At 34.9% G+C, this 20,502-nt stretch overlaps 2 protein-coding genes across 2 annotated transcripts; both read left to right on the top strand.

Annotated features, from left to right (window-relative positions):
• Nucleotides 1–362: 362 nt before the first annotated feature.
• LOC149197027 (uncharacterized) lies at nucleotides 363–2,257 on the top strand. The gene is made up of 5 exons (XM_089403826.1): nucleotides 363–911; nucleotides 1,086–1,252; nucleotides 1,377–1,523; nucleotides 1,660–1,779; nucleotides 1,906–2,257. The coding sequence occupies exons 1-5, from the start codon at nucleotides 479–481 to the stop codon at nucleotides 1,981–1,983; spliced, it is 945 nt and encodes a 314-aa protein (XP_089259952.1). The 5' UTR covers nucleotides 363–478; the 3' UTR covers nucleotides 1,984–2,257.
• An 11,083-nt stretch (nucleotides 2,258–13,340) lies between these two features.
• LOC149197028 (two-component system protein A-like) lies at nucleotides 13,341–15,844 on the top strand. The gene is made up of 6 exons (XM_089405715.1): nucleotides 13,341–13,845; nucleotides 14,020–14,186; nucleotides 14,314–14,460; nucleotides 14,605–14,724; nucleotides 14,849–15,370; nucleotides 15,569–15,844. Exons 1-5 carry the CDS (start codon nucleotides 13,590–13,592, stop codon nucleotides 14,924–14,926), a joined length of 768 nt encoding a protein of 255 aa, XP_089261841.1. The 5' UTR covers nucleotides 13,341–13,589; the 3' UTR covers nucleotides 14,927–15,370; nucleotides 15,569–15,844.
• The last annotated feature ends 4,658 nt before the right edge of the window (nucleotides 15,845–20,502 follow it).

A 20,502-nucleotide genomic window follows, 5' to 3' on the forward strand; every position in this document is an offset into this window, starting at 1 on the left:
GTGGGGAATTGAACTTAACATCTAAAAGTGTCTTACCAATATACCATTATGACCAATTAAACCAGTTACTTCACAACCCACCACATCACCCTCTATCCAAAAATGTGGAATTTAGAATTACTCATTAACTCACGATTTAAAAAAAATTACTCATTAACTCACAATTTTCTTTACGCTGCACCAGCGACGCGGATCTCCAAAATGAATTCAATTTTCAAATTACAAGATTTTCTCTTCCACCCGATTGATAGATTTGAAATTTAGATTGCGCGCACCCTTTCCAGATTATATCGGATCTCCGCCTGACTAATCAATGCCGCTGCCGACAGCATTCCCCCTGCAATAGTGAATCGATTCTGCTGCCGACATGACATTTCCTGGTCATCGCGAAAATATGCGCCTTTTCTCTCTTTCTACATCACATCAAGATTGCAAACCCTGCGGTGTTAAAAACGCGTAGGGTAATGTCGTTAACACAATGGGTTTCTTCAGAATCTCACTTGCAGAGGACTCTATAAACCACATTATAAGACAGAGTATTGTGACAATTACCATTACCATATACCCCACAGAAGAAGAGAGTGAGTACTTGGGTTCCCAGCTTCTGCACAATCTGTCATATTTTGGGTTTATTGAGATGGCTGTATCTCAATATCTGTTTTTGAGTGCTCAACACCTAAATGGGAGAGAGGGTGAAGACAGTCTGTACTTTTTGAGAGCAGGGTTGAACTGGGTCCTGCAGATAATGGGTGTTGCTCTGGTGGCCTGTTTGGCTATTTCAGGGATGGCTTGGAAGCGTAGGAGGACATGGTCTTATTGTGAGGGTTTGCAGGAAGAAGATGCAGGCCAGAGAGCTCAGGAAACCCAATGCTCTAAAGGATTCATGACCAATGTGTTTCACAATACAAGAGGTAACTTTAGTGATATTCCTTCATTTGTTTGGATTGCACTAAAGTCCCTTTTGTTTGATTGAAATTGGTGTCAATTGTTTTAACTTAATTGGGGTTTCATTTATTTGGATCACAATCAAATCGTTTGCCCTCCGCTGAGATGGGTTTCGTTTGTTTTTAAATTTGATGCAACAGATTGCAGATCAGCACGCATTATTTGGGATGATATCCACATTTCATCTCAAACTGAAACCAGATGTCAGAAAGTTAGAACTGTAAAGTCAAAAAGTTCCATGATTTCTCAGGATTCTTGTAGCTCCCCCAGACGAATCTTGCTCGTGGAAGACACACAAATCAACAGAGTAAGTTACCTCATGACTAAATCGTTGTTTGGTTTTAGGATACTGCTTGTCGCCATACAAGGTTAATTTACCTAGAGCTTGCTGCTGAGATCTCATTCATTATTTTACACTGAATCAACCTCAGATAATTTTCGGGAGGGTGCTTCAAAGCCTTAATCTTTACTGTGAAGAAGCTGAGAATGGGAAAGTAGCAGTGGACTATTTCAAGCAAGGCAGAACATATGATCTTGTGTTAATGGACAAAGAGATGCCTGTTATGGATGGGCATGAGGTATACAACTTTTAAAACTTATAATTTTGAAATTTTGTTTTATTTTGCCTGTGCCACTGAATTAATCACCTCAACTATCTCAGTTTCTAAAACTTTGGGTTCATTCTTATCACCGAAATCACTGCTTTAATTTCAGGCAACAAGGCAACTGAGATCAATGGGAGTCAAGACACCCATTGTTGCACTTACATCAAGTACCTTGCAATCTGATAAAAACCTCTTCTTTGAGGCTGGTGTTGATGATTTTCAATCAAAGGTATGCATTTTCATGTTGGATGTGCACACTCCATTTTATTTATTTCTGAATGATATTGGATATTTGTTACCAATGCATCCAAATTCTGATATATGTTGTTATCTATATTATCTGGTCCCTTTGCAGCCTCTGTCCAGAGATAGACTTGTACAATTACTAGATCAATATGGTGTGGATGGTTGTGCTGGCAACAGAAGGGGTTGAAAGAGTTTCAAGGTTTCATTGTATTATACCCATGGCTTCATTATGAAAAAAAACAGGGCAGATTGCAGGTTGCCTGCTTTCTAAGCCTTGATCTACATTATTACAGTGATTTGATAAAGCGAGGAGGAATATGGTTTTAGGGTTTCCAGGCATTTGCAATCCTACAATCCTCCTTAGCAACATTGAACTTTTGTACATCTTGGGGAAGGCAGGCTAGAGCCGGAAGTAAAATGTGAACAAGTTATGGAAAGTGCATAAACTGGTATAAAGCAATTTTTTTTTTTTTAAGCAGCAGTGTCAAAGCTGAAGTTGCAGCACTATTAAAAGGTTGGAAATAAATCTTGGTGGGGAGATAACAATTATTTGTTAAAACATAACGATTTTTTAATGCAGAATAATTATTTTATTTATCGTAAAGAATCATAAAAACTGGATGCCCAAGAAAAATACCTCCGGCCATTGATGTTTCTCACAAATAATAGCATGCACCTCTGCAATAATTTATTGACGTAGAAATGCACCTCTGCAAGGATTTATTTGTTGGGTACACCTTCAACCTCCTCCGGGAAAAATGTAAACCACTGCTAATAACTTGTTCAACATATAGCTTGTAGAAAAACCTCGAACAAGAAAGCCCTCGAACAAGTGCTAAAAAAACAACTTTAGCATATCAACGTTGCACAAACGGTGATAAAACCTTTCGGTTATACAAATAGACAATGGTAGCGCTGGAGTGGACGCAGGAAAAATGTACCAAACTACCGTGCCAGAATGAATTTTACCGACTGAAATACGAGGCCTTCGTTATTGAGTGGTTTGGATATTATAAACTCCAAAACTGTATACCCCAATTTTCTCAAACACCAACGAGATTAATGAAAACATGATACATCAATCAATAGCTTCACGTTGAGAAGAAATGGAACACAACCAGTGGAATATGATCGCAAAATCAGGTAGAATCATGAGGGCAAATATATTAAGATGCATGGAAACATGAAAAATCACTACAGAAAATCTGAAAGCACTTCCAAGCTGTGCTCTCTCAACTTGATGGTGTAAAACTGAAGGGATTGAGATACAAGCTTGGGGAAATATATATAGCCAAGCGTTCATGAAGCTTCTGTAGGCTATGTGTCAAGTGTTCTAAAAATCATGGTAGAGAACTCTAAAGGGTGTAATGGACCACTTTAGAAGCTCCCAACAAGAAATTAATTAACTACAGTTGATTTCTATAATTTAAGGAAATTATTGCAGTTGGTTTCCAGAAATTAAGGAAGTGGCTACAGTTCACTTCCGTAATTGTAGGCAGCAGTTGGGAAAACTTAAAGGAGCTTAACATTTTCCCACTTGGTCCATACTTCCAATCTTAATGTCTCATCTTAAAATCCATTGATAATCTGTATTAAGTAATAGATACATGAATCATGGCGATAAGTCTTCTAATGACGAGTATTATCTTCCATGTATTGCTATGTATTTATTCTTATTATAATTTATGTGGCAACAATTTCTTAATGAATAAACTTTATGTTTATTTCTGGTCCTACACAGATGAATTTTTCCAAATCAAATTAAGGTGCACATAAATATGAGAAAAACATCACAACAATTAAAAATTTCATTAAAATAACATTGTCCATACAATGAGAAACTACATAATGGAACCAAGTCCCATATTCGTTACATGATCCTTAAATTTAAATGGTGGCATGCCCTTAGTCAAAGGATCATCGATCATCAACTCAGTGCTAATGTGCTCAATGACCACTTTCTTTTCTTTAACACGTTCCCTTATAGCTAAATACTTAATGTCGATGTGTTTATTTCGACTCCCACTTTTGTTGTTTTTAGCCATAAAAACAGCAGCTGAATTGTCGCAATATATTTTCAATGGCTTAGAGATAGAATCCATAATTCTAAGCCCAGAAATGAAACTCTTAAACCATACACCATGTAAAGTAGCCTCAAAACAGGAGACAAACTCGGTTCCATAGTGGAAGTGGCAATCAAGGTTTGCTTGGCACTCCTCCATGATACAGCTCCATCGGCCATCATAAAAATGTATCATGATGTTGATTTGCGTGAATCAACACATCCAACAAAGTCAGAATCTAAGTAGCCAATTACTTCCAAGTTGTCCGTTCGTCTATACATAAGCATGTAGTCTTTGGTTCCTTGAAGGTACCTCATTACTTTCTTTGCAGTTCTCCAGTGGTCTAAACCTGGATCACTTTGATATCGTCCCAACATTACCACAACAAATGCAATGTCAGGTCTTGTGCAGACCTGAGCATACATTAGGCTTCCGACAACAGAAGCATATGGAATGTTCTTCATTTGTTCCCTTTCAAAGTCGTTCTTCGAGCATTGGTTCAAATTGAACCCATCACCCTTCACAATGGGAGCTGCACTTGGTGAACAATCCTTCATCCGAAATCTCTCTAAATTTTTATTAATATAGGTTTCCTGTAACAGACCCAAGATGCCTCGAAATTGTCTCTATGGATTTTAATGCCAATGACATAAGATGCCTCATCCATATCCTTCATATCAAAATTTTTAAAGAGGAATTGTTTCACCTCATGTAGCAAACTCTTATCATTGGTTGCTAGCAAAATGTCATTCACATATAAAACAAGAAAACAAATTTTACTCCCACTAACTTTCAGGTATATACATTGGTCCATAATGTTTTTTACAAAACCGGAAGAAGAAATTACATTATGGAATTTCAAATACCATTGGTGGGATGCTTGTTTTAAACCATATAATGACTTCTTGAGCTTGCAAACCAATTGCTCATCATCACTAGAGGGGAATCTTTCAAGTTGTTTCATGTAAACCTCCTCCTCTAGATCTCCATTGAGAAAAGCCGTTTTCACATCCATTTGTTGCAACTCCAAGTCGAAATGGGCTACTAATGCCATAATAACGCGCAAGGAATCTTTCTTAGATATAGGAGAAAAAGTCTCCGCGTAGTCGATTCCTTCTTTCTGAGTGAATCCCTTAGCGACAAGTCTTGCCTTGTATCTCTCAATGTTGCCCAATGAGTCTGTCTTTGTCTTAAAGACCCATTTACATCCAATGTCTTTTGCACCATTAGACAACTCAACAAGATCCCAGACTTCGTTACTCTTTATGGAATTCATTTCTTCTTTCATGGGATTGTACCATAATTCTGATTCTTTGCAACTCATAGCTTGTGAAAAGGACCCGGGATCATTTTCGGCTCCAATGTTGTAGTCAGATTCTTGCAGATACACAACATAATCATTAGTAATTGCTGATCTCTTTGGTCTAGTAGATATTCTTAATGTTGTACCATCATCTTCCTGAGAAGTATGTGGTTCAACTTCTTGTTCAAAAGTTTTTGGCAACTCTTGAACTACTTGATCTATTGGAATGTCGTCAGCAACTTGTGGAACTTCAACAATTGGTTGTTCAACACCAGTTTGTACTTGAGGGGTGCTATGAACAATAACCAATCTATGACTTGAGGTGGAAGGTTGAGATTCTGAATGATCCTTCTCAGAAACTATGTTCCTGGTTTGATCACTCCCATTGATCAAGTCATTTTCAAGAAGCTTTGCATTTCTTGATTCCACAATCCTGGTGCTGTGAGATGGACAATAAAATCTGTAATTTTTAGACCTTTTAGCGTATCCAATGAAATACCCACTAATGGTCATTGGGTCCAGCTTCTTCTCTTGTGGATTATATATTCTCACTTCAGACGGGCATCCCCAAACGCACATATGTCGCAAACTCGGTTTCCAACTTTTCCATAATTCATATGGCGTTTTAGGAACAACTTTGGTTGGAACTCGGTTTAATATATACACTGTCATTTTAAGTGCTTCAATCCACAAGGGTTTAGGAATATTGGAGCTGCTAAGCATACTCTGCACCATGTCCAATAATGTTCGGTTTCTTCTTTTTACTACACCATTCTGGTCGGATGAACCAGGCATGGTGTATTGGGCAACAATCCCATGCTCTTGAAGAAATTTAACGAATGGCCCAGGTGCTTGTCCATCTTCTGTGTATCTACCATAATATTCTCCACCTCTATTTGATCTCACGATCTTAATCTGCTTGCCGCATTGTTTCTCTACTTCAGCCTTGAAGATCTTAAAGTCATCTAATGCTTCGCTCTTTTTATGAAGCATGTAGAGATACATATATCGTGAGTAATCATCTATAAAGGAGATGAAGTATCTCTGACCATGTGAGTCCATGTCTGGACTACATATATCAGTATGTATGATCTCTAATATGTTCGAACTCCTATTAGCACCTTTCTTTGACTTGTTGGTCTGCTTTCCCTTTATGCAGTCTACACAAGTCTCAAAATCAGTAAAATCCAGAGGATTAAGTACCCCTTTATTTACTAATCTTTTAATTCTTTCTATGGAGATATGACCTAGTCTCCGGTGCCATAATTTAGAGGAATCTTCATTAATAACACATCTTTTAGTGCTAGTGTGAACATGCATTGAATCATAAGTGACATTGTTTTGTAAATTAATACAGTAAAGACCATTAGACAAAATACCATTCCCAACACAATTAGATTTATAAAATAAATTGAAGGATGTTTCTGAAAAGTTAAAGGAATATCCAAAAGGTACAAGCCTTGAAACTGAAATCAAGTTTCTAGAAAAACTTGGAACATAAAAGGTCTTTTCTAATTCTAAAACAAAGCCACCACTTAAAGTTAAATAGCATGTTCCTATAGCTTCCACATGCGAGCCCATCTTGTTTCCTGATAAGATGCTTTGCTCACTTCCCATTGGCTTCCTTAGGTTTTGCAAACCCTGCAAGGAATTCGAAATGTGAATTGTTGATCCAGAATCAATCCACCATGTGTTAATATTGACATTAACCATATTAGATTCATAACAAACAAATAAAATTAAGTTACTTTTGTCCGCAAGCCATTTATGAAATTTGGCGCATTCCTTCTTCATGTGTCCCTTCTTTTTACAGAAGAAACACTTGGAATCCTTCTTGATATCGGCTTGAGGAGGTGCTTTACATTTCCCTTTCTGATTGGCTTGAGATTTTCCCTTTCCACGCATTGTCAGCATTGCACTTTCTCCCAATGCCATCACCAGTTTCTCTTCCTTTTGAACACACATGGTCATGAGTTCATTAATTGACCATTTACCCTTATGTGTGTTGTATGAGATTTTGAAAGGTCCGTATTGGTGCGGAAGGGTGTTCAGGATATAGTGTACCAGGAAGGACTCCGATATTTCAACCTCGAGTTTCTTCAATTGAGTCACAGTGTCCTTCACCTACATGATGTGCTCGCGCACACCTTTCACACTGGTGACCCTTAAGGATGAGAACTTCATGATTAGGGTGCTTGCTAGTGCCTTGTCTGAAGTGACGAATTGATCATCAATGGCTTTTAGCAATTCTCGGACCTTTTCATGCTGATCAATGGAACCACGAATACCAGCTGAAATTTTATTGTTAATGAACATCATGCTTAGGCGATTAGATCTCTCCCATCGTTCATAAAGCGTGATGTCCGTTGCAGTGCTGGTATTAGTGAGTGTCGGTGGTTCATCTTTCCTAATAGCATAGTCTATGTCCATCCACCCCAATTGAAGGAGAATTTTTTCCTTCCAGACCTTCTAGTTATCTCCTTTAAGTTCAGAGATATCACAACGAATTTCAGAGAAATTTGCAGGTTGTACAACTGCATAAAATTAAAGATCACATGCTTAAGTTTAAAATTGAAGTTTAAATAAAATTTCATGTTTTACCAATGTAAATCATGTTCAAAATTGAATCTAATGACATAAAAATTGCCTGTGGGCCAAATTTCTAATTCAAGCAGATTCAACTTTTCTTTCTGATAGAGTTTACCAAATTATTCACTTAATTCATAATTCTAAGAGTATATTATGATTATAATTTAATATAAAATCTATCTTAGTTTTGAACTTTATGATAAAACTATTGATTCATAATTCCTGTGGGTAAGTTATGAAGATTTTATCCTAATTAATTACATAAATATAATAAAAATTCATGTGGGATAAAATTTATTATATTTAGTATAATTAATTACAATCTAATGTCTAAATAATCTTTATGTGATCCTAACCAATCATAATAGATAATTTTATTTAATTATAGATGCTGTGACTATTCTCTAATCAATTAAAATTATATGGATCACTAGACATTATTTCTTTTATGCATAAAAATTAACTTGATATGAAAATAATGATAATTTGCATAATCAAAACTATAAAATTCATGCATAATATTTAACGATGGGTCTCGTATACTCATCCAAAATAGCATGTTTTAATTTAAAACAGAAATAATCAATTCATGCAAAAATAACGAGCATAGTTAATAAATTTTGCACAATAATTATTTAAATTGCATATAATTAAACCAATATTATAAACATAAAAATTGAGCAAAAATTAAACATATTTCCAAATAAATGCCTTAATTCATAAAATTCTCTAAATATGGCATTAGCAAAATAGAGCATGTCTATAAACACCAAGGTAGAGATAAAACTGGCTCTGATACCAAATGTTAAAACATAACGATTCTTTAATGCGGAATAATTACTTATTGTAAAGAATCGTAAAAACTGGATGCCCAAGAAAAATACCTCCGGCCATTGATGTTTCTCACAAATAATAGCATGCACCTCTGCAATAATTTATTGACGTAGAAATGCACCTTTGCAAGGATTTATTTGCTGGGTACACTTTCAACCTCCTCCGGGAAAAACGTAAACCACTGCTGATAACTTGTTCAGCGTATAGCTTACAGAGAAACCTCGAACAAGTGCTCAAAAAACAATTTTAGCATATCAACGTTGCACAAACGGTGATAAAACCTTTCGGTTATACAAATAGACAATGGTAGCACTGGAGTGGACGTAGGAAAAATGTACCAAACTACCGTGCCAGAATGAATTTTACCCACTGAAATAAGAGGCCTTCGTTATTGAGTGGTTTGGATATTATAAACTCCAAAACTGTATACCCCAATTTTCTCAAACACCAACGAGATTAATTAAAACATGATACATCAATCAATAGCTTCACGCTGAGAAGAAATGGAACACAACCAGTCAAATATGATCGCGAAACTAGGTAGAATCGTGAGGGAAAATATATTAAGACGCATGGAAACAGGAAAAATCACTACAGAAAATCTGAAGGCACTTCCAAGCTCTGCTCTCTCAACTTGATGGTGTAAAACTGAAGGGATTGAGATACAAGCTTGGGGACCAAACAGAAATATATATAGCCAAGCTTCCATCAAGCTTCTGTAGGCTATGTGTCAAGTGTTCCACAAATCATGGTAGAGAACTCCAGAGGGAGTAATGGACCACTTCAGAAGCTCCCAACAAGAAATTAATTAACTGCAGTTGATTTTCGTAATTTAAGGAAATTACTGCAGTTGGTTTCCAGAAATTAAGGAAATGACTGCAGTTCACTTCCGTAATTGTAGGCAGCAGTTGGGAAAACTTAAAGGAGCTTAACATTCTTCTCTTGACTATCCAAGTTATACTCAATTGATCTTCATTCGTAATTTAAGGAAATTACTGCAGTTGGTTTCCAGAAATTAAGGAAATGACTGCAGTTCACTTCCGTAATTGTAGGCAGCAGTTGGGAAAACTTAAAGGAGCTTAACATTCTTCTCTTGACTATCCAAGTTATACTCAATTGATCTTCATCTTCTGTGAAGGACTTTGGTCACAAGTAAATTAAAAAAATTCAAAATTGAAACATGTTAGGAATAATTGAAATATTTTCTTGTATGGTTAATGTCATTAGCTCTGTATTGTATTGGGAAAAAATGAAATTCGAATTAAGTTTATTTCATTAGCAATGCATTTGTCCTGTGGTATGTATTCTGATGGATGCATTAAGAAGCCCTAACACCATATCATAATTTCAGGAATTCCTTCTCAAGATCAATCAAACTGGGTTTGAGCCACACTCATTGGCAACAGGCTGGGATCAACAAAAAGACTTATGAGAGAGCTTTTAGTTTTTTTTTAGTGGAGCCGAACGAGTGGGACTTTGGGAAATGTTTGTTCAAAGTTTTCAACTCCTTCGCCTATATGGGTGGCCTGTACAATTTATATCTATAATAAGGATTTGTGGCCTGCACAATTTGTATCTATAATAAGGATTTATTAAATTTTGTTACCATTTTTTGTTGGTAGGTTCCCCAAATTTACAATGGTTATTTGAAATGTGTTTTAAAGTCATATTGCAGACAAGATTGTCTGGGAGAGGACTCTAATTTTGCTTTCTTTTTGTTGCAGGGAGAGATTGTATACCATCATTTATGTTGTTAAATAATTTATTATTGTTTTGAAATATTTGGTTTGTTGAATTGTGTTTTTCCACTAATTTTAATGTTTAACCAAAAATTGGAGATATAACAAAAATGTGATTTGTTGATTAACCTTGTACTTTTAAGTTTTTTTTTTTTTTATAATAAAGGTATGATTTAGGATTACATAGTCTAATTGATTTTCATCTTTTCACTTACTGCCTTGGGCCTTTTTCCTAATCTCCATTTAAGATTTTGCGAGGATTTCCATGTCGGATATTAAATGTTGTAGAACAAGTCATAAGAATGATTTTAGTATAAAATTTACAAAATTGGTTGATAAATAAGTTTTAATCTTGAATTTTTTTATATTTTTGTATTAAAAATTAAGATTGTGATTTGTTTTTTTATTTTTTTTTGAAAGTTAAAATGAGGCTTTCATAGTATATATGAGATTTATGGTACAAAGTCAGTTTGGCGCTGGCTATTATTTCTTTGTTATCTTTTAATTTGGGAAAATACTTTGTCTTTGCATTATATTGCATTGAGTCATTGGTGCTATGCTTATGGTGCAAGCATTGCAAACGGTATATGCTGCAAGAGTTTTAAGTAAGTCTTGTGTTCTTTAGTTTTTGTTTTGGCTATTGTTCAATTGGATTAACAAGAATCTAATGGTCTTCTTATTTTATATCTTTTTTTTTAAATCATTTAGCACTTCTTAGAGAGTCTAGGTGGCATTTTTATGTATATTGTTGGATAACAACTCTTGATTGTTTTTCAATTGGGTTTATCTTGGGTGGTTGGGAGGAATCATTGTTATTCTCCCTACCCATGTTCAATTCAAACAAGTGACATATGTTGAAGGCTTATTGACTTTATTGTTGTAATGGCTTTGAGCTCTTGTAGTTTGACCTTAAGCCCTAAAGAGTATATTACCTTTGTCTATACACTGGAGGGTGGGGTGCTTGGTTACATGGGGGAAAAACAACTCTTGTGATGTTTTAGGGTGTAATAGTTTTACATATATGCAATGTTTCATCTTTCTTAGATCTTAGTGTAATTGTGCTTCCATAGAGTGAAATGCTCAACTTGATGTGTCCCTTTTATAGCAAAGTCTAGCTTTAGAGTTGGATTTCATTATTCTCAAAAATGTATATGTGGTGTATGGATCCATTAAGTAATGGAATGTTTTAGGGTGTAATAGTTCTACATATATGCCATGTTTCATCTTTCTTAGATCGCAATGTAATTGTGCTTCCATAGAGTGAAATGTTCAACTTGACGTGTCCCTTTTATACCAAAGTCTAGATTTAGAGTTGGATTTCATTATTCTCAAAGATGTACATGTGATGTATGGATCCATAAAGTAATGGAATGTTGCGGCATTGGATTAAATGAATGATAGAATAACTATAGAGGAACACACTTGGGGCCTTTGAAACTGACCTTCTTTTGTTCCAAATGCATGTTAAATTATGCCTATGTTGATTTTCTTCCTAGTATTTCAGAATCAAGTCTATGTCTAAAGCATGATACTGACATACTAAAATACCCACAAATCCAAGCACTTTGAACATGACATACTAAAATACCCACAAATCCAAGCACTTTGAACAATGGAAATGTAATAGCAATGAACCAATAAAGTACACAAGGCTTATAGACCCAAAACTTATTTATATTACAACTATAATACAACAAACATAGGGCTCTTGTACTTTGGATCATGACCCTTACAATTAGCCCTATACAAGGAATAACTAAGGCTTGAAGTCAATAATGTTTGACTATCAATATACCCATGAATAAGAGCAAACTTGACTTATTGAAGAAGTGCTTGACCACAACCCTTTCAATTCACTTGTCTTTAACACTTGGCCACCTCTACTAAGAGAGTTATTGTGGCTCCAATTCCTCTACTAAGAGAGTTTTTTTTTTAAATATTATTAACACTCTTTAATGAAACAAGAATTAAGGAAAATAGAATTAATATTGCCCACAATAAATTGATGAAAAATGATATTAAAATTTGTTTTAATTTTCATTAAAACAATATGTACTAGTAAAATCTTTGAACCTACATAATAGGGTTTTTATGGAATTTTAAAGTGTTCATATTAAAGTTTGTTAGGATTATTTAAACAAAATCCTAATATATTTTATTTTTTTATTAAATTATATATATAATTTATCACCACTGCACTATCGTACCATTTTATTTTGAAATTACAATTTAGAATTAATAATTTTTTAATATAAAATTGATTTTTAACACCAAATCTTTTTTTTTTTTTAACGGATCTCATTTTATTTTGAAATTACAATTTAGAATTAAAATATGAAATTGAATTTAGAATCAAAATATAAAATTAAATTATATATATATATAAGCATGGACTCACTATTCACTATTTTACCATTTTATTTTGAAATTACAATTTAGAATCAACTTTTATAGTTATTTTTTTTATTTTTGTAAGTTAGATGGATCTCATTTTATTTTGAAATTGCAATTATAATTAAAATATGAAATTGAATTTAATACCAAATTTATTTATTAGGGAAATTAATTTAATATTACATTTAATTTCTATAATTTTTTTTTTTTTAAAGTTTCACTTATAAGACCACATCTTGGTTATTATATTTAAGGGTAGCCACTGACTAAAGTGGAGAATTGAACTGGTGACTTGACATCTAAGGCTGTCTTAACAATGCACCATTATGACAAATTGAAACCAATTACTTAACAACCCACCACATCACCCTCTATCCAAAACAGTGAAATTAGAATTACTCATTAAATCACGATTTAAAAAAAATACTAATTAACTCACCATCTAAAAAAACAAAAACCAAAATTTACTACCCACTAAGGATCTCCACAATGAATTCAATTTCCGAATTACAAGATTTTCTCTTCCACCCGATTGATAGATTTGAAATTCAGATTGCGCGTACCCTTTCCCGATTATATCGGATCTCCGCCTGACTAATCAATGCTGCTGCCGACAGCATTCCCCCCCGCAAGCTGCCGACACGACATTTCCTGGTCATCACGAAAATATGCGCGTCTCTCTTTCTACATCATCAAGATTGCAAACTCTGCGGTGTTAAAAACGCGTAGGGTAATGTCGTTAACACAGTGGGTCTCTTCAGAATCTCACTTGCAGAGGATTTTATAAACCACATTATAAGACACAGAAGAAGAGAGAGAGTCTTTGGGTTCCCAGCTTCTGCACAATCTGTGATGTTTTGGGTTTATTGAGATGGCTGTATCTCAATATCTGTTTTTCAGTGCTCAACACCTAAATGGGACAGAGGGTGAAGACAGTCTGTACCTTTTGAGAGCAGTGTTGAACTGGGTCCTGCAGATAATGGGTGTTGCTCTGGTGGCCTGTTTGGCTATTTTAGGGATGGTTTGGAAGCGTAGGAGGACATGGTCTTATTGTGCGGGTTTACAGGAAGAAGATGCAGGCCAGAGAGCTCAGGAAACCCAATGCTCTAAAGGATTCAATACAAGAGGTAACTTTAGTGATATTTCTTCATTTGTTTGGATTGCACTAAAGTCCCTTTTGTTTGATTGAAATTGGTGTCAATTGTTTTAACTTAATTGGGTTTTCATTTATTTGGATCACATTCAAATCGTTTGCCCTCGGCTGAGATGGGTTTCATTTGTTTTCAAATTTGATGCAACAGATTGCAGATCAGCACGTATTATTTGGGATGATATCCACATTTCATCTCAGACTGAAACCAGAAGTCAGAGAGTTAGAACTGTGAAGTCAAAAAGTTGCATGTTTTCTCAGGATTCTTGTAGCTCCCCCAGACGAATCTTGCTCGTTGAAGACACACAAATCAACAGAGTAAGTTATATCAGGACTAATTCGTTGTTTGGTTTTAGGATACCTATTGTGGCCATATAAGGTTAATTTTTCCTAAAGCTTGCTGCTGAGATCTCATTCATTATTTTTCTCACTGAATCAACCTCAGATAATTTTCGGGAGGGTGCTTCAAAGCCTTAATCTTTACTGTGAAGAAGCTGAGAATGGGAAAGTAGCAGTGGACTATTTCAAGCAGGGCAGAACATATGATCTTGTGTTAATGGACAAAGAGATGCCTGTTATGGATGGGCATGAGGTATACAACTTTTAAATCTTTAAAACTTATAATTTTGAAATTTTGTTTTATTTTGTCTGTGCTACTCAATTAATCACCTCAACCATCTCAGTTTCTAAAACTTTGGGTTCATTCTTATTACCGAAATGACTGCTTTAATTTCAGGCAACAAGGCAACTGAGATCAATGGGAGTCAAGACACCGATTGTTGCACTTACATCAAATACCTTGCAATCTGATAAAGACCTCTTCTTTGAGGCTGGTGTTGATGATTTTCAATCAAAGGTATGCATTTTCATGTTGGATGTGCATTCCATTTTATTTATTTCTGAATGATATTGGATATTTGTTACCAATGCATCCAAATTCTGATATATGTTGTTATCTATATTATCTGGTCCCTTTGCAGCCTCTGTCCAGAGACAGACTCGTACAATTACTAGATCGATATGGTGTGGATGGTTGTGCGGGCAACAGAAGGGGTTGAAGGAGTTTCAAGGTTTCATTTTATTGTACCCGTGGCTTCGTTATGAAAAAAAACAGTGCAGATTGCAGGTTGCCTGCTTTGTAGGCTTCTGATTGCGGTCTTGATCGGCAGTATTGCAGTGATTTGATTAAGCGATGAGGAATATGGTTTTAGGGTTTCCAGGCATTTGCAATCCTGTAATCCTCCTGAGCAACACTGAACTTTTCCCCATCTTGGGGAAGGCAGGCTAGAGCTGGAAGTAAAATGTGAACAAGTTATGGAAAGTGCATAAACTGGTATAAAGCCAATCATTATTTTTTTTCAAGCAGCAGCGTCAAAGCTGAAGTTGCAGCACTATAAAAAGAGTTAATATATCAAATGAATCTTTGGTGGGGAGATAGCAATTCCTTCTCTCAATATCCAAGTTATACTCAATTGATCTTCTGTGAAGGACTTTGGTCACAGGTACATTAAATTTTTTCATAATTGAAATATGTTAGGAATAATTGAAATATTTTCTTGCATGGTTAATGTCATTAGCCTGTATTGTATTGGGAAAAATTGAAATTGAAATTAAGTTTATTTCATTAGCAATGCATTTGTCCTGTGGTATGTATTCTGATGGATGCATTAACAAGCCCTAACACCATATCATAATTTCAGGAATTCCTTCTCAAGATCAATCAAAACGGGTTTGAGCCACACTCATTGGCAACAGGCTGGGATCGACAAGAAGACCATAAGAGAGCTTTTTAGTGTTTCTGGTGGAGCCGAACGAGTGGGACTTTGGGAAATGCTTGTTCAAAGTTTTTAACTCCTACGCCTATATGAGTGGCATGCACAATTTGTACCTAATAAGGATTTGTTAAGTTTTGCTACCATTTTTGGTTGGCAGGTTCCCCAAATTTACCATGGTTATTTGAAATATGTTTGAAGTCATCTTGCAGTCAGATTGTCTGGGAGAGGATTCTAGTTTTGCTTTCTTTTTGTTGCAGGGAGAGTGATTGTATATACCACCATTTATGTTTTTAAATTAATTTATATTTTTTTTAATCCAATATAAATAATTTATGTATTTGTTTTTTTGAAACATTTGGTTTTCTCATTTTATGAAAATTACTAATTTAATGTTTAGCCAGAAATTGGAGATATAACAAATGGGAATTTGTAGTCTCGTTAGTTGATTACCTTGGTACTTATAAGTTTTTATACTTTATACTTTCCTAATATTGCCTTTAGGTGCCTCTTTACTCCTTCAAGGATGCCCACACAACAATAAGAATAAATAATTAATATACTTTGGGTCTTTAGCCCACCAACATGTGTCCAAAGCTCAGGACTTGGGTACCTTGACCACAAAACAACATTTTCATGGGTTAACTGGACACAAACCCAGTGCCCCAGGGATTGTGGGAGTACCTCCCAAGCTACACTTCTCAACATATGTTTTACACATTATTCGACAAGAGAAACTAGGTTTTGTATCAGCCTCTTTCTAGTATGTTATGAATAGATTATCAAGATGATAAGCCTCTAAGAATAAGAGAGTAACTTCTTACATTATTTTGTAAAAGGGATTTTAGTATTTGGAAATCCCTTTAGAACTAAAAAGAATTATTATGCAAGGTAGAGGGGACTAATCCTTTCCAACGTATATGAAAATAATGGAGTGTCATGCTCACTAACAACACATCTATATAGTATACACAATGCTACTAAAACACCGACAAGTAAATCTCCTGCTAACCTCTAGAGGAGTTAAGGACATATTTTACCTCTATGAACGGAGGCATTAGTTTAGCCCAAAATCTCATATACAAATCTAAATCTATTAAAAGATAGAGAACCATATTTGGTTTTAAGGGCATATTCAATTAATCCTATAAAGTGAAAAATAATGAAACATTAATGTACTCTCTTTTTAACTTGATAAAGACTTGAGATCATATTTAACTTTTACCAATAAAAGTAAAAGTGTAACAAAAAATCCCATATAAATTTTAAAAAGCAAATTGATTTTAAAGATATATTCAACTCACTATATAAAAAGAGAAAAAACTCATATACAAATTTATTAAAAATAAAAAAATATTGATATTAAAAATGTATAATTTTTTTTACTAATTATATAACCTTAAAAATATCATATACAACTCTTTCAATAATTAGGTAAACAAATATATTCAACTCATTAAATAAAACCACAAAAATCTCTTATATAAATCTATAAAATGTTAAGGAGCAAATTGATTTTGAGAGCATGTTCAACTAATTGTATAAAGCAAAACAGAAAGGGCAAAAAAAAACATAATATTTGATGTCAAGGTTACAAATCCCTAACTCACCTTCCAACAACTATGAGACTCTTTCAATTACTTGAGAGATATTAGAAACATGGAAGTGTTAGTGTGAACATTAAAACGGCACTCGAAGGAAAGATAAGTCACGCGCAAGAATAAAACCATGGGTAGTTGGAATTAGTATGTTTATGATATTATTATAGATTAAAATTTTTGAAATATTACAAATTGGTTAAAATAAGAATTGAAAATTTGAATATATATTACAAAAGTAATAGAAATATATGGATAAGCTATAATGATAATAAATAAAAATATATATTTTTATATAAAATATTTTTATATAAAATTAAATTATTAATAATATTTTTAATTTCAAAATTTATAATATTAAAAGAATTTAAATAATCGAATTTTAGAGGGAGCAACAACTCTTCATATAACTGTAGCGGATGGGAGAGTAGATGACAAGCAAAAGTATCAAATTTGAGCCCATTTAGCTCTAATTGAAATCCTGAATGCCATGAACACCAATGATCAACAAGCTAAGAGAAATGGAGAAGACGAGGGAGTCGCCTCCCAAAATCAGTTGTAGATGCCAAATATAAAGTTTGATTTAGTAAGATTAGAGAGTTTATTCAATACATGCGAGAGCATGCACTCATAGGGAAATTCTTGGGGATGAAAAAGTTGTATCCTGATGAATACAACTCAAATGGAAGCCAAAGGGACAGATCAAGTTAGAGCTTAGTACCTGCGACTTTTTTACTATGATATTTTCCAATATAGAGGATCAAGACAGAATATTTGAGAATGGCCTTTATTTTTTCAACTCTGTTGAATTATATCTCCGATGGTGGTCCAAGAGATTCAACCCAGATAAAGAAGATTTCAAAGTGGCTTTGGTATGGATATGCATGTATTCCTTACTTAGAGAATTATAGGAGGAAGAAATGTTGATGGGACTTGGAAATGCACTAGGACACTATGTGAAAGTGTCAGGGTATAAGACACAAAGTCAATATATTTCATACGCTCGAATTTGCATGTATATGAACATATCCAAGCCCCTTCTTGAATCAATCAATATATACTTTCAATATGAGCTTTGGAAACAAACCATTGATTATGAGAAAACACCTTTTAGGTGCAGGATATGTCATGAGTACATGCACTTGTATTAAGATTACCCAGTGTTCACGTAGGTGGATCCCCTGGTAACAAGGCCAAGCCAGATAGAAGACGGATTTAAGGTAGTAGAAAGAGGGTGGAGAATTCAGAAACATCCACAACAACGTCAAAATACAATGAAAAGAAAGGAGGGCTTGACCAATCGATTTCATCCACTGACAATTATGCATGGCACAAAAAACCCAGGTCTAAATCAACCCACATATGTGGATGTGAGGGAAATGACAAGCCTATCAATGATCTCAACAAATCAAATGCATGTAGAGGACCCAAGCAACCCAAAGCACAAGATGGCTTTGATTGTCCCCCCCACCAACAAATTTGGGGTCCTTAGCACAACCAATCACCGATTCAAAGATGGCCCCGCCTTACTCACCGATCGAACTCCATGCAGATCTGGTAGATGAGAATGCAAGGGGTGAACATGTCCAAGATATGGAGACAGACTTGGAAGCACTAAACCTACTAGAACTACCCTGAGCCTGGCAAGGTAAGGACCCCTTTATTATTCCTGATCAACAAGTAAGCATGTTAGGTCAACCATATTTAAAATATAAGCATATAACTGCTAATGTGAGCTCAAGGTCTGAGGCATTAGGGGTCCAATCACAATCATTAAAAGAATTTCGAAAACCCCACAAAGAGGAATAAAGAGGGGAAAGAAGAACAAGCTTCAAATGTTGAATAAGATTGACAATAATCTGGTAAATTTTGGGCAAGTTAGAGTCATCATGGAGGCATTATGTGGCTCCAAACAACCTCATATATGAAAATGATATCTTGGAATATGAGGGGTCTTAACAGCCTGGGAAAACAAAGGTTGTTAAGAGAAAAATGGTATGCAGAGAAACCCGCTATCATGATGGTTCAAGAAACTAAGATATCAAGGGAAACTCTATCCAATATAAAAATGAATTAGAAGAGATATCAAATCATTGCAATAGATGCCCAGGGGTGCCATGAGGGAATAAAGATTGTATGGGATGAACAAGAAGTCAAAATGATCCATTTGTTTACCACATTCAGAGTCATAACAATCTAAATACAACTAGTGGAATCAGGGGAACAGTGATATATCTCGAATATCTATGGCCCAAATATTCCTCAAGAAAAGGCTCTTCACTCAATTTCCTAAACCAATGTGCTAATCTACCCAAATCCATGGATACTCAATGAAGACTCCAATATAATCAAGTCTCTAAATGAGAAAAAAGGTGGAATTAGGAGAATGGTTGAAACCCACTTCTTTCCAAGAAATAATAGAAAGGTTGGGGCTCATATAAACCAACACAGTAAACAAGGTCTATACTTGGAACAATAGAAGAAGAGGACAACACAAATAACCTCAAAACTAGATCACTTCTTGATCTCTGAATATATCTTGGTTCGGGATGTTTTCATAGAGCCTTCCATAATACCTAACCATGGCTCAAACCACTGGGAAAACAGACTCAATCGATACTTGAAGGACAAGCCCCGAAATCGACCATTCAGGTTTGAAAAGTTCTAGATTAGGCATCCAAATTTTATCATGAATATTCAAAACTAGTGGGAATAAATATGACCCATAGAAGGCTCAACGCTTTTTTCTCTATATTAAAAGCTAAAGTATATCAAGTGGAAGTTAAAAGGCTAGAATAGAGAGCAGTCTAGGGATATCATTAAAGACAAGAGAAAGTTAGAGCTCAAAATGTCAGAGATACAACAAAAAGCTATAATAAATGGGAGATAAGAAAATATGATGAAGGTAGAGGCAGATACCTTGCGAGACCTAGAAGAATGGAGGAAGAAAGAAGAAATTCGATGGAGACAGAAATCCAGGATCCAATGGCTGAAGGAGGGGGAATAAACACATCCTCCTTCCACAAATCTATGCCACAACATAGACATAACAACCATATATCTTCTCTAAAGGGATGGGCAAGACAAAAAGTTGAAACACATCAATAACTATCCCAAGAACTAATCAACTATTTCATAACGTCCTCTCAGCACTTGTGGTGGACAACTAGGAGGGTATTAGACAAGTCACTAGACACATCCGCAAAATTATCATATAAGAGAAGAATGATACTCTTCTTCGAGAAGTCATGCATGAGGAGGTCA

This window comes from Pinus tabuliformis, chromosome 2_2, assembly GCF_031772625.1.
Source record: "Pinus tabuliformis cultivar Carrire ecotype Pingquan chromosome 2_2, CPIR1, whole genome shotgun sequence".
In the NCBI taxonomy this organism is placed as follows: Eukaryota; Viridiplantae; Streptophyta; class Pinopsida; order Pinales; family Pinaceae; genus Pinus; species Pinus tabuliformis.

Bases quoted from the DNA above. Each gene is read 5' to 3' on its own strand.
- LOC149197027 (XM_089403826.1), top strand. From the start codon at position 479: ATGGGTTTCTTCAGAATCTCACTTGCAGAGGACTCTATAAACCACATT. The intron at 1,524-1,659 runs GTATACAACTTT...CTTTAATTTCAG, and splicing joins CTGTTATGGATGGGCATGAG to GCAACAAGGCAACTGAGATC. The intron at 1,780-1,905 runs GTATGCATTTTC...GTCCCTTTGCAG, and splicing joins TTGATGATTTTCAATCAAAG to CCTCTGTCCAGAGATAGACT.
- LOC149197028 (XM_089405715.1), top strand. From the start codon at position 13,590: ATGGCTGTATCTCAATATCTGTTTTTCAGTGCTCAACACCTAAATGGG. The intron at 14,187-14,313 runs GTAAGTTATATC...AATCAACCTCAG, and splicing joins AAGACACACAAATCAACAGA to ATAATTTTCGGGAGGGTGCT. The intron at 14,461-14,604 runs GTATACAACTTT...CTTTAATTTCAG, and splicing joins CTGTTATGGATGGGCATGAG to GCAACAAGGCAACTGAGATC.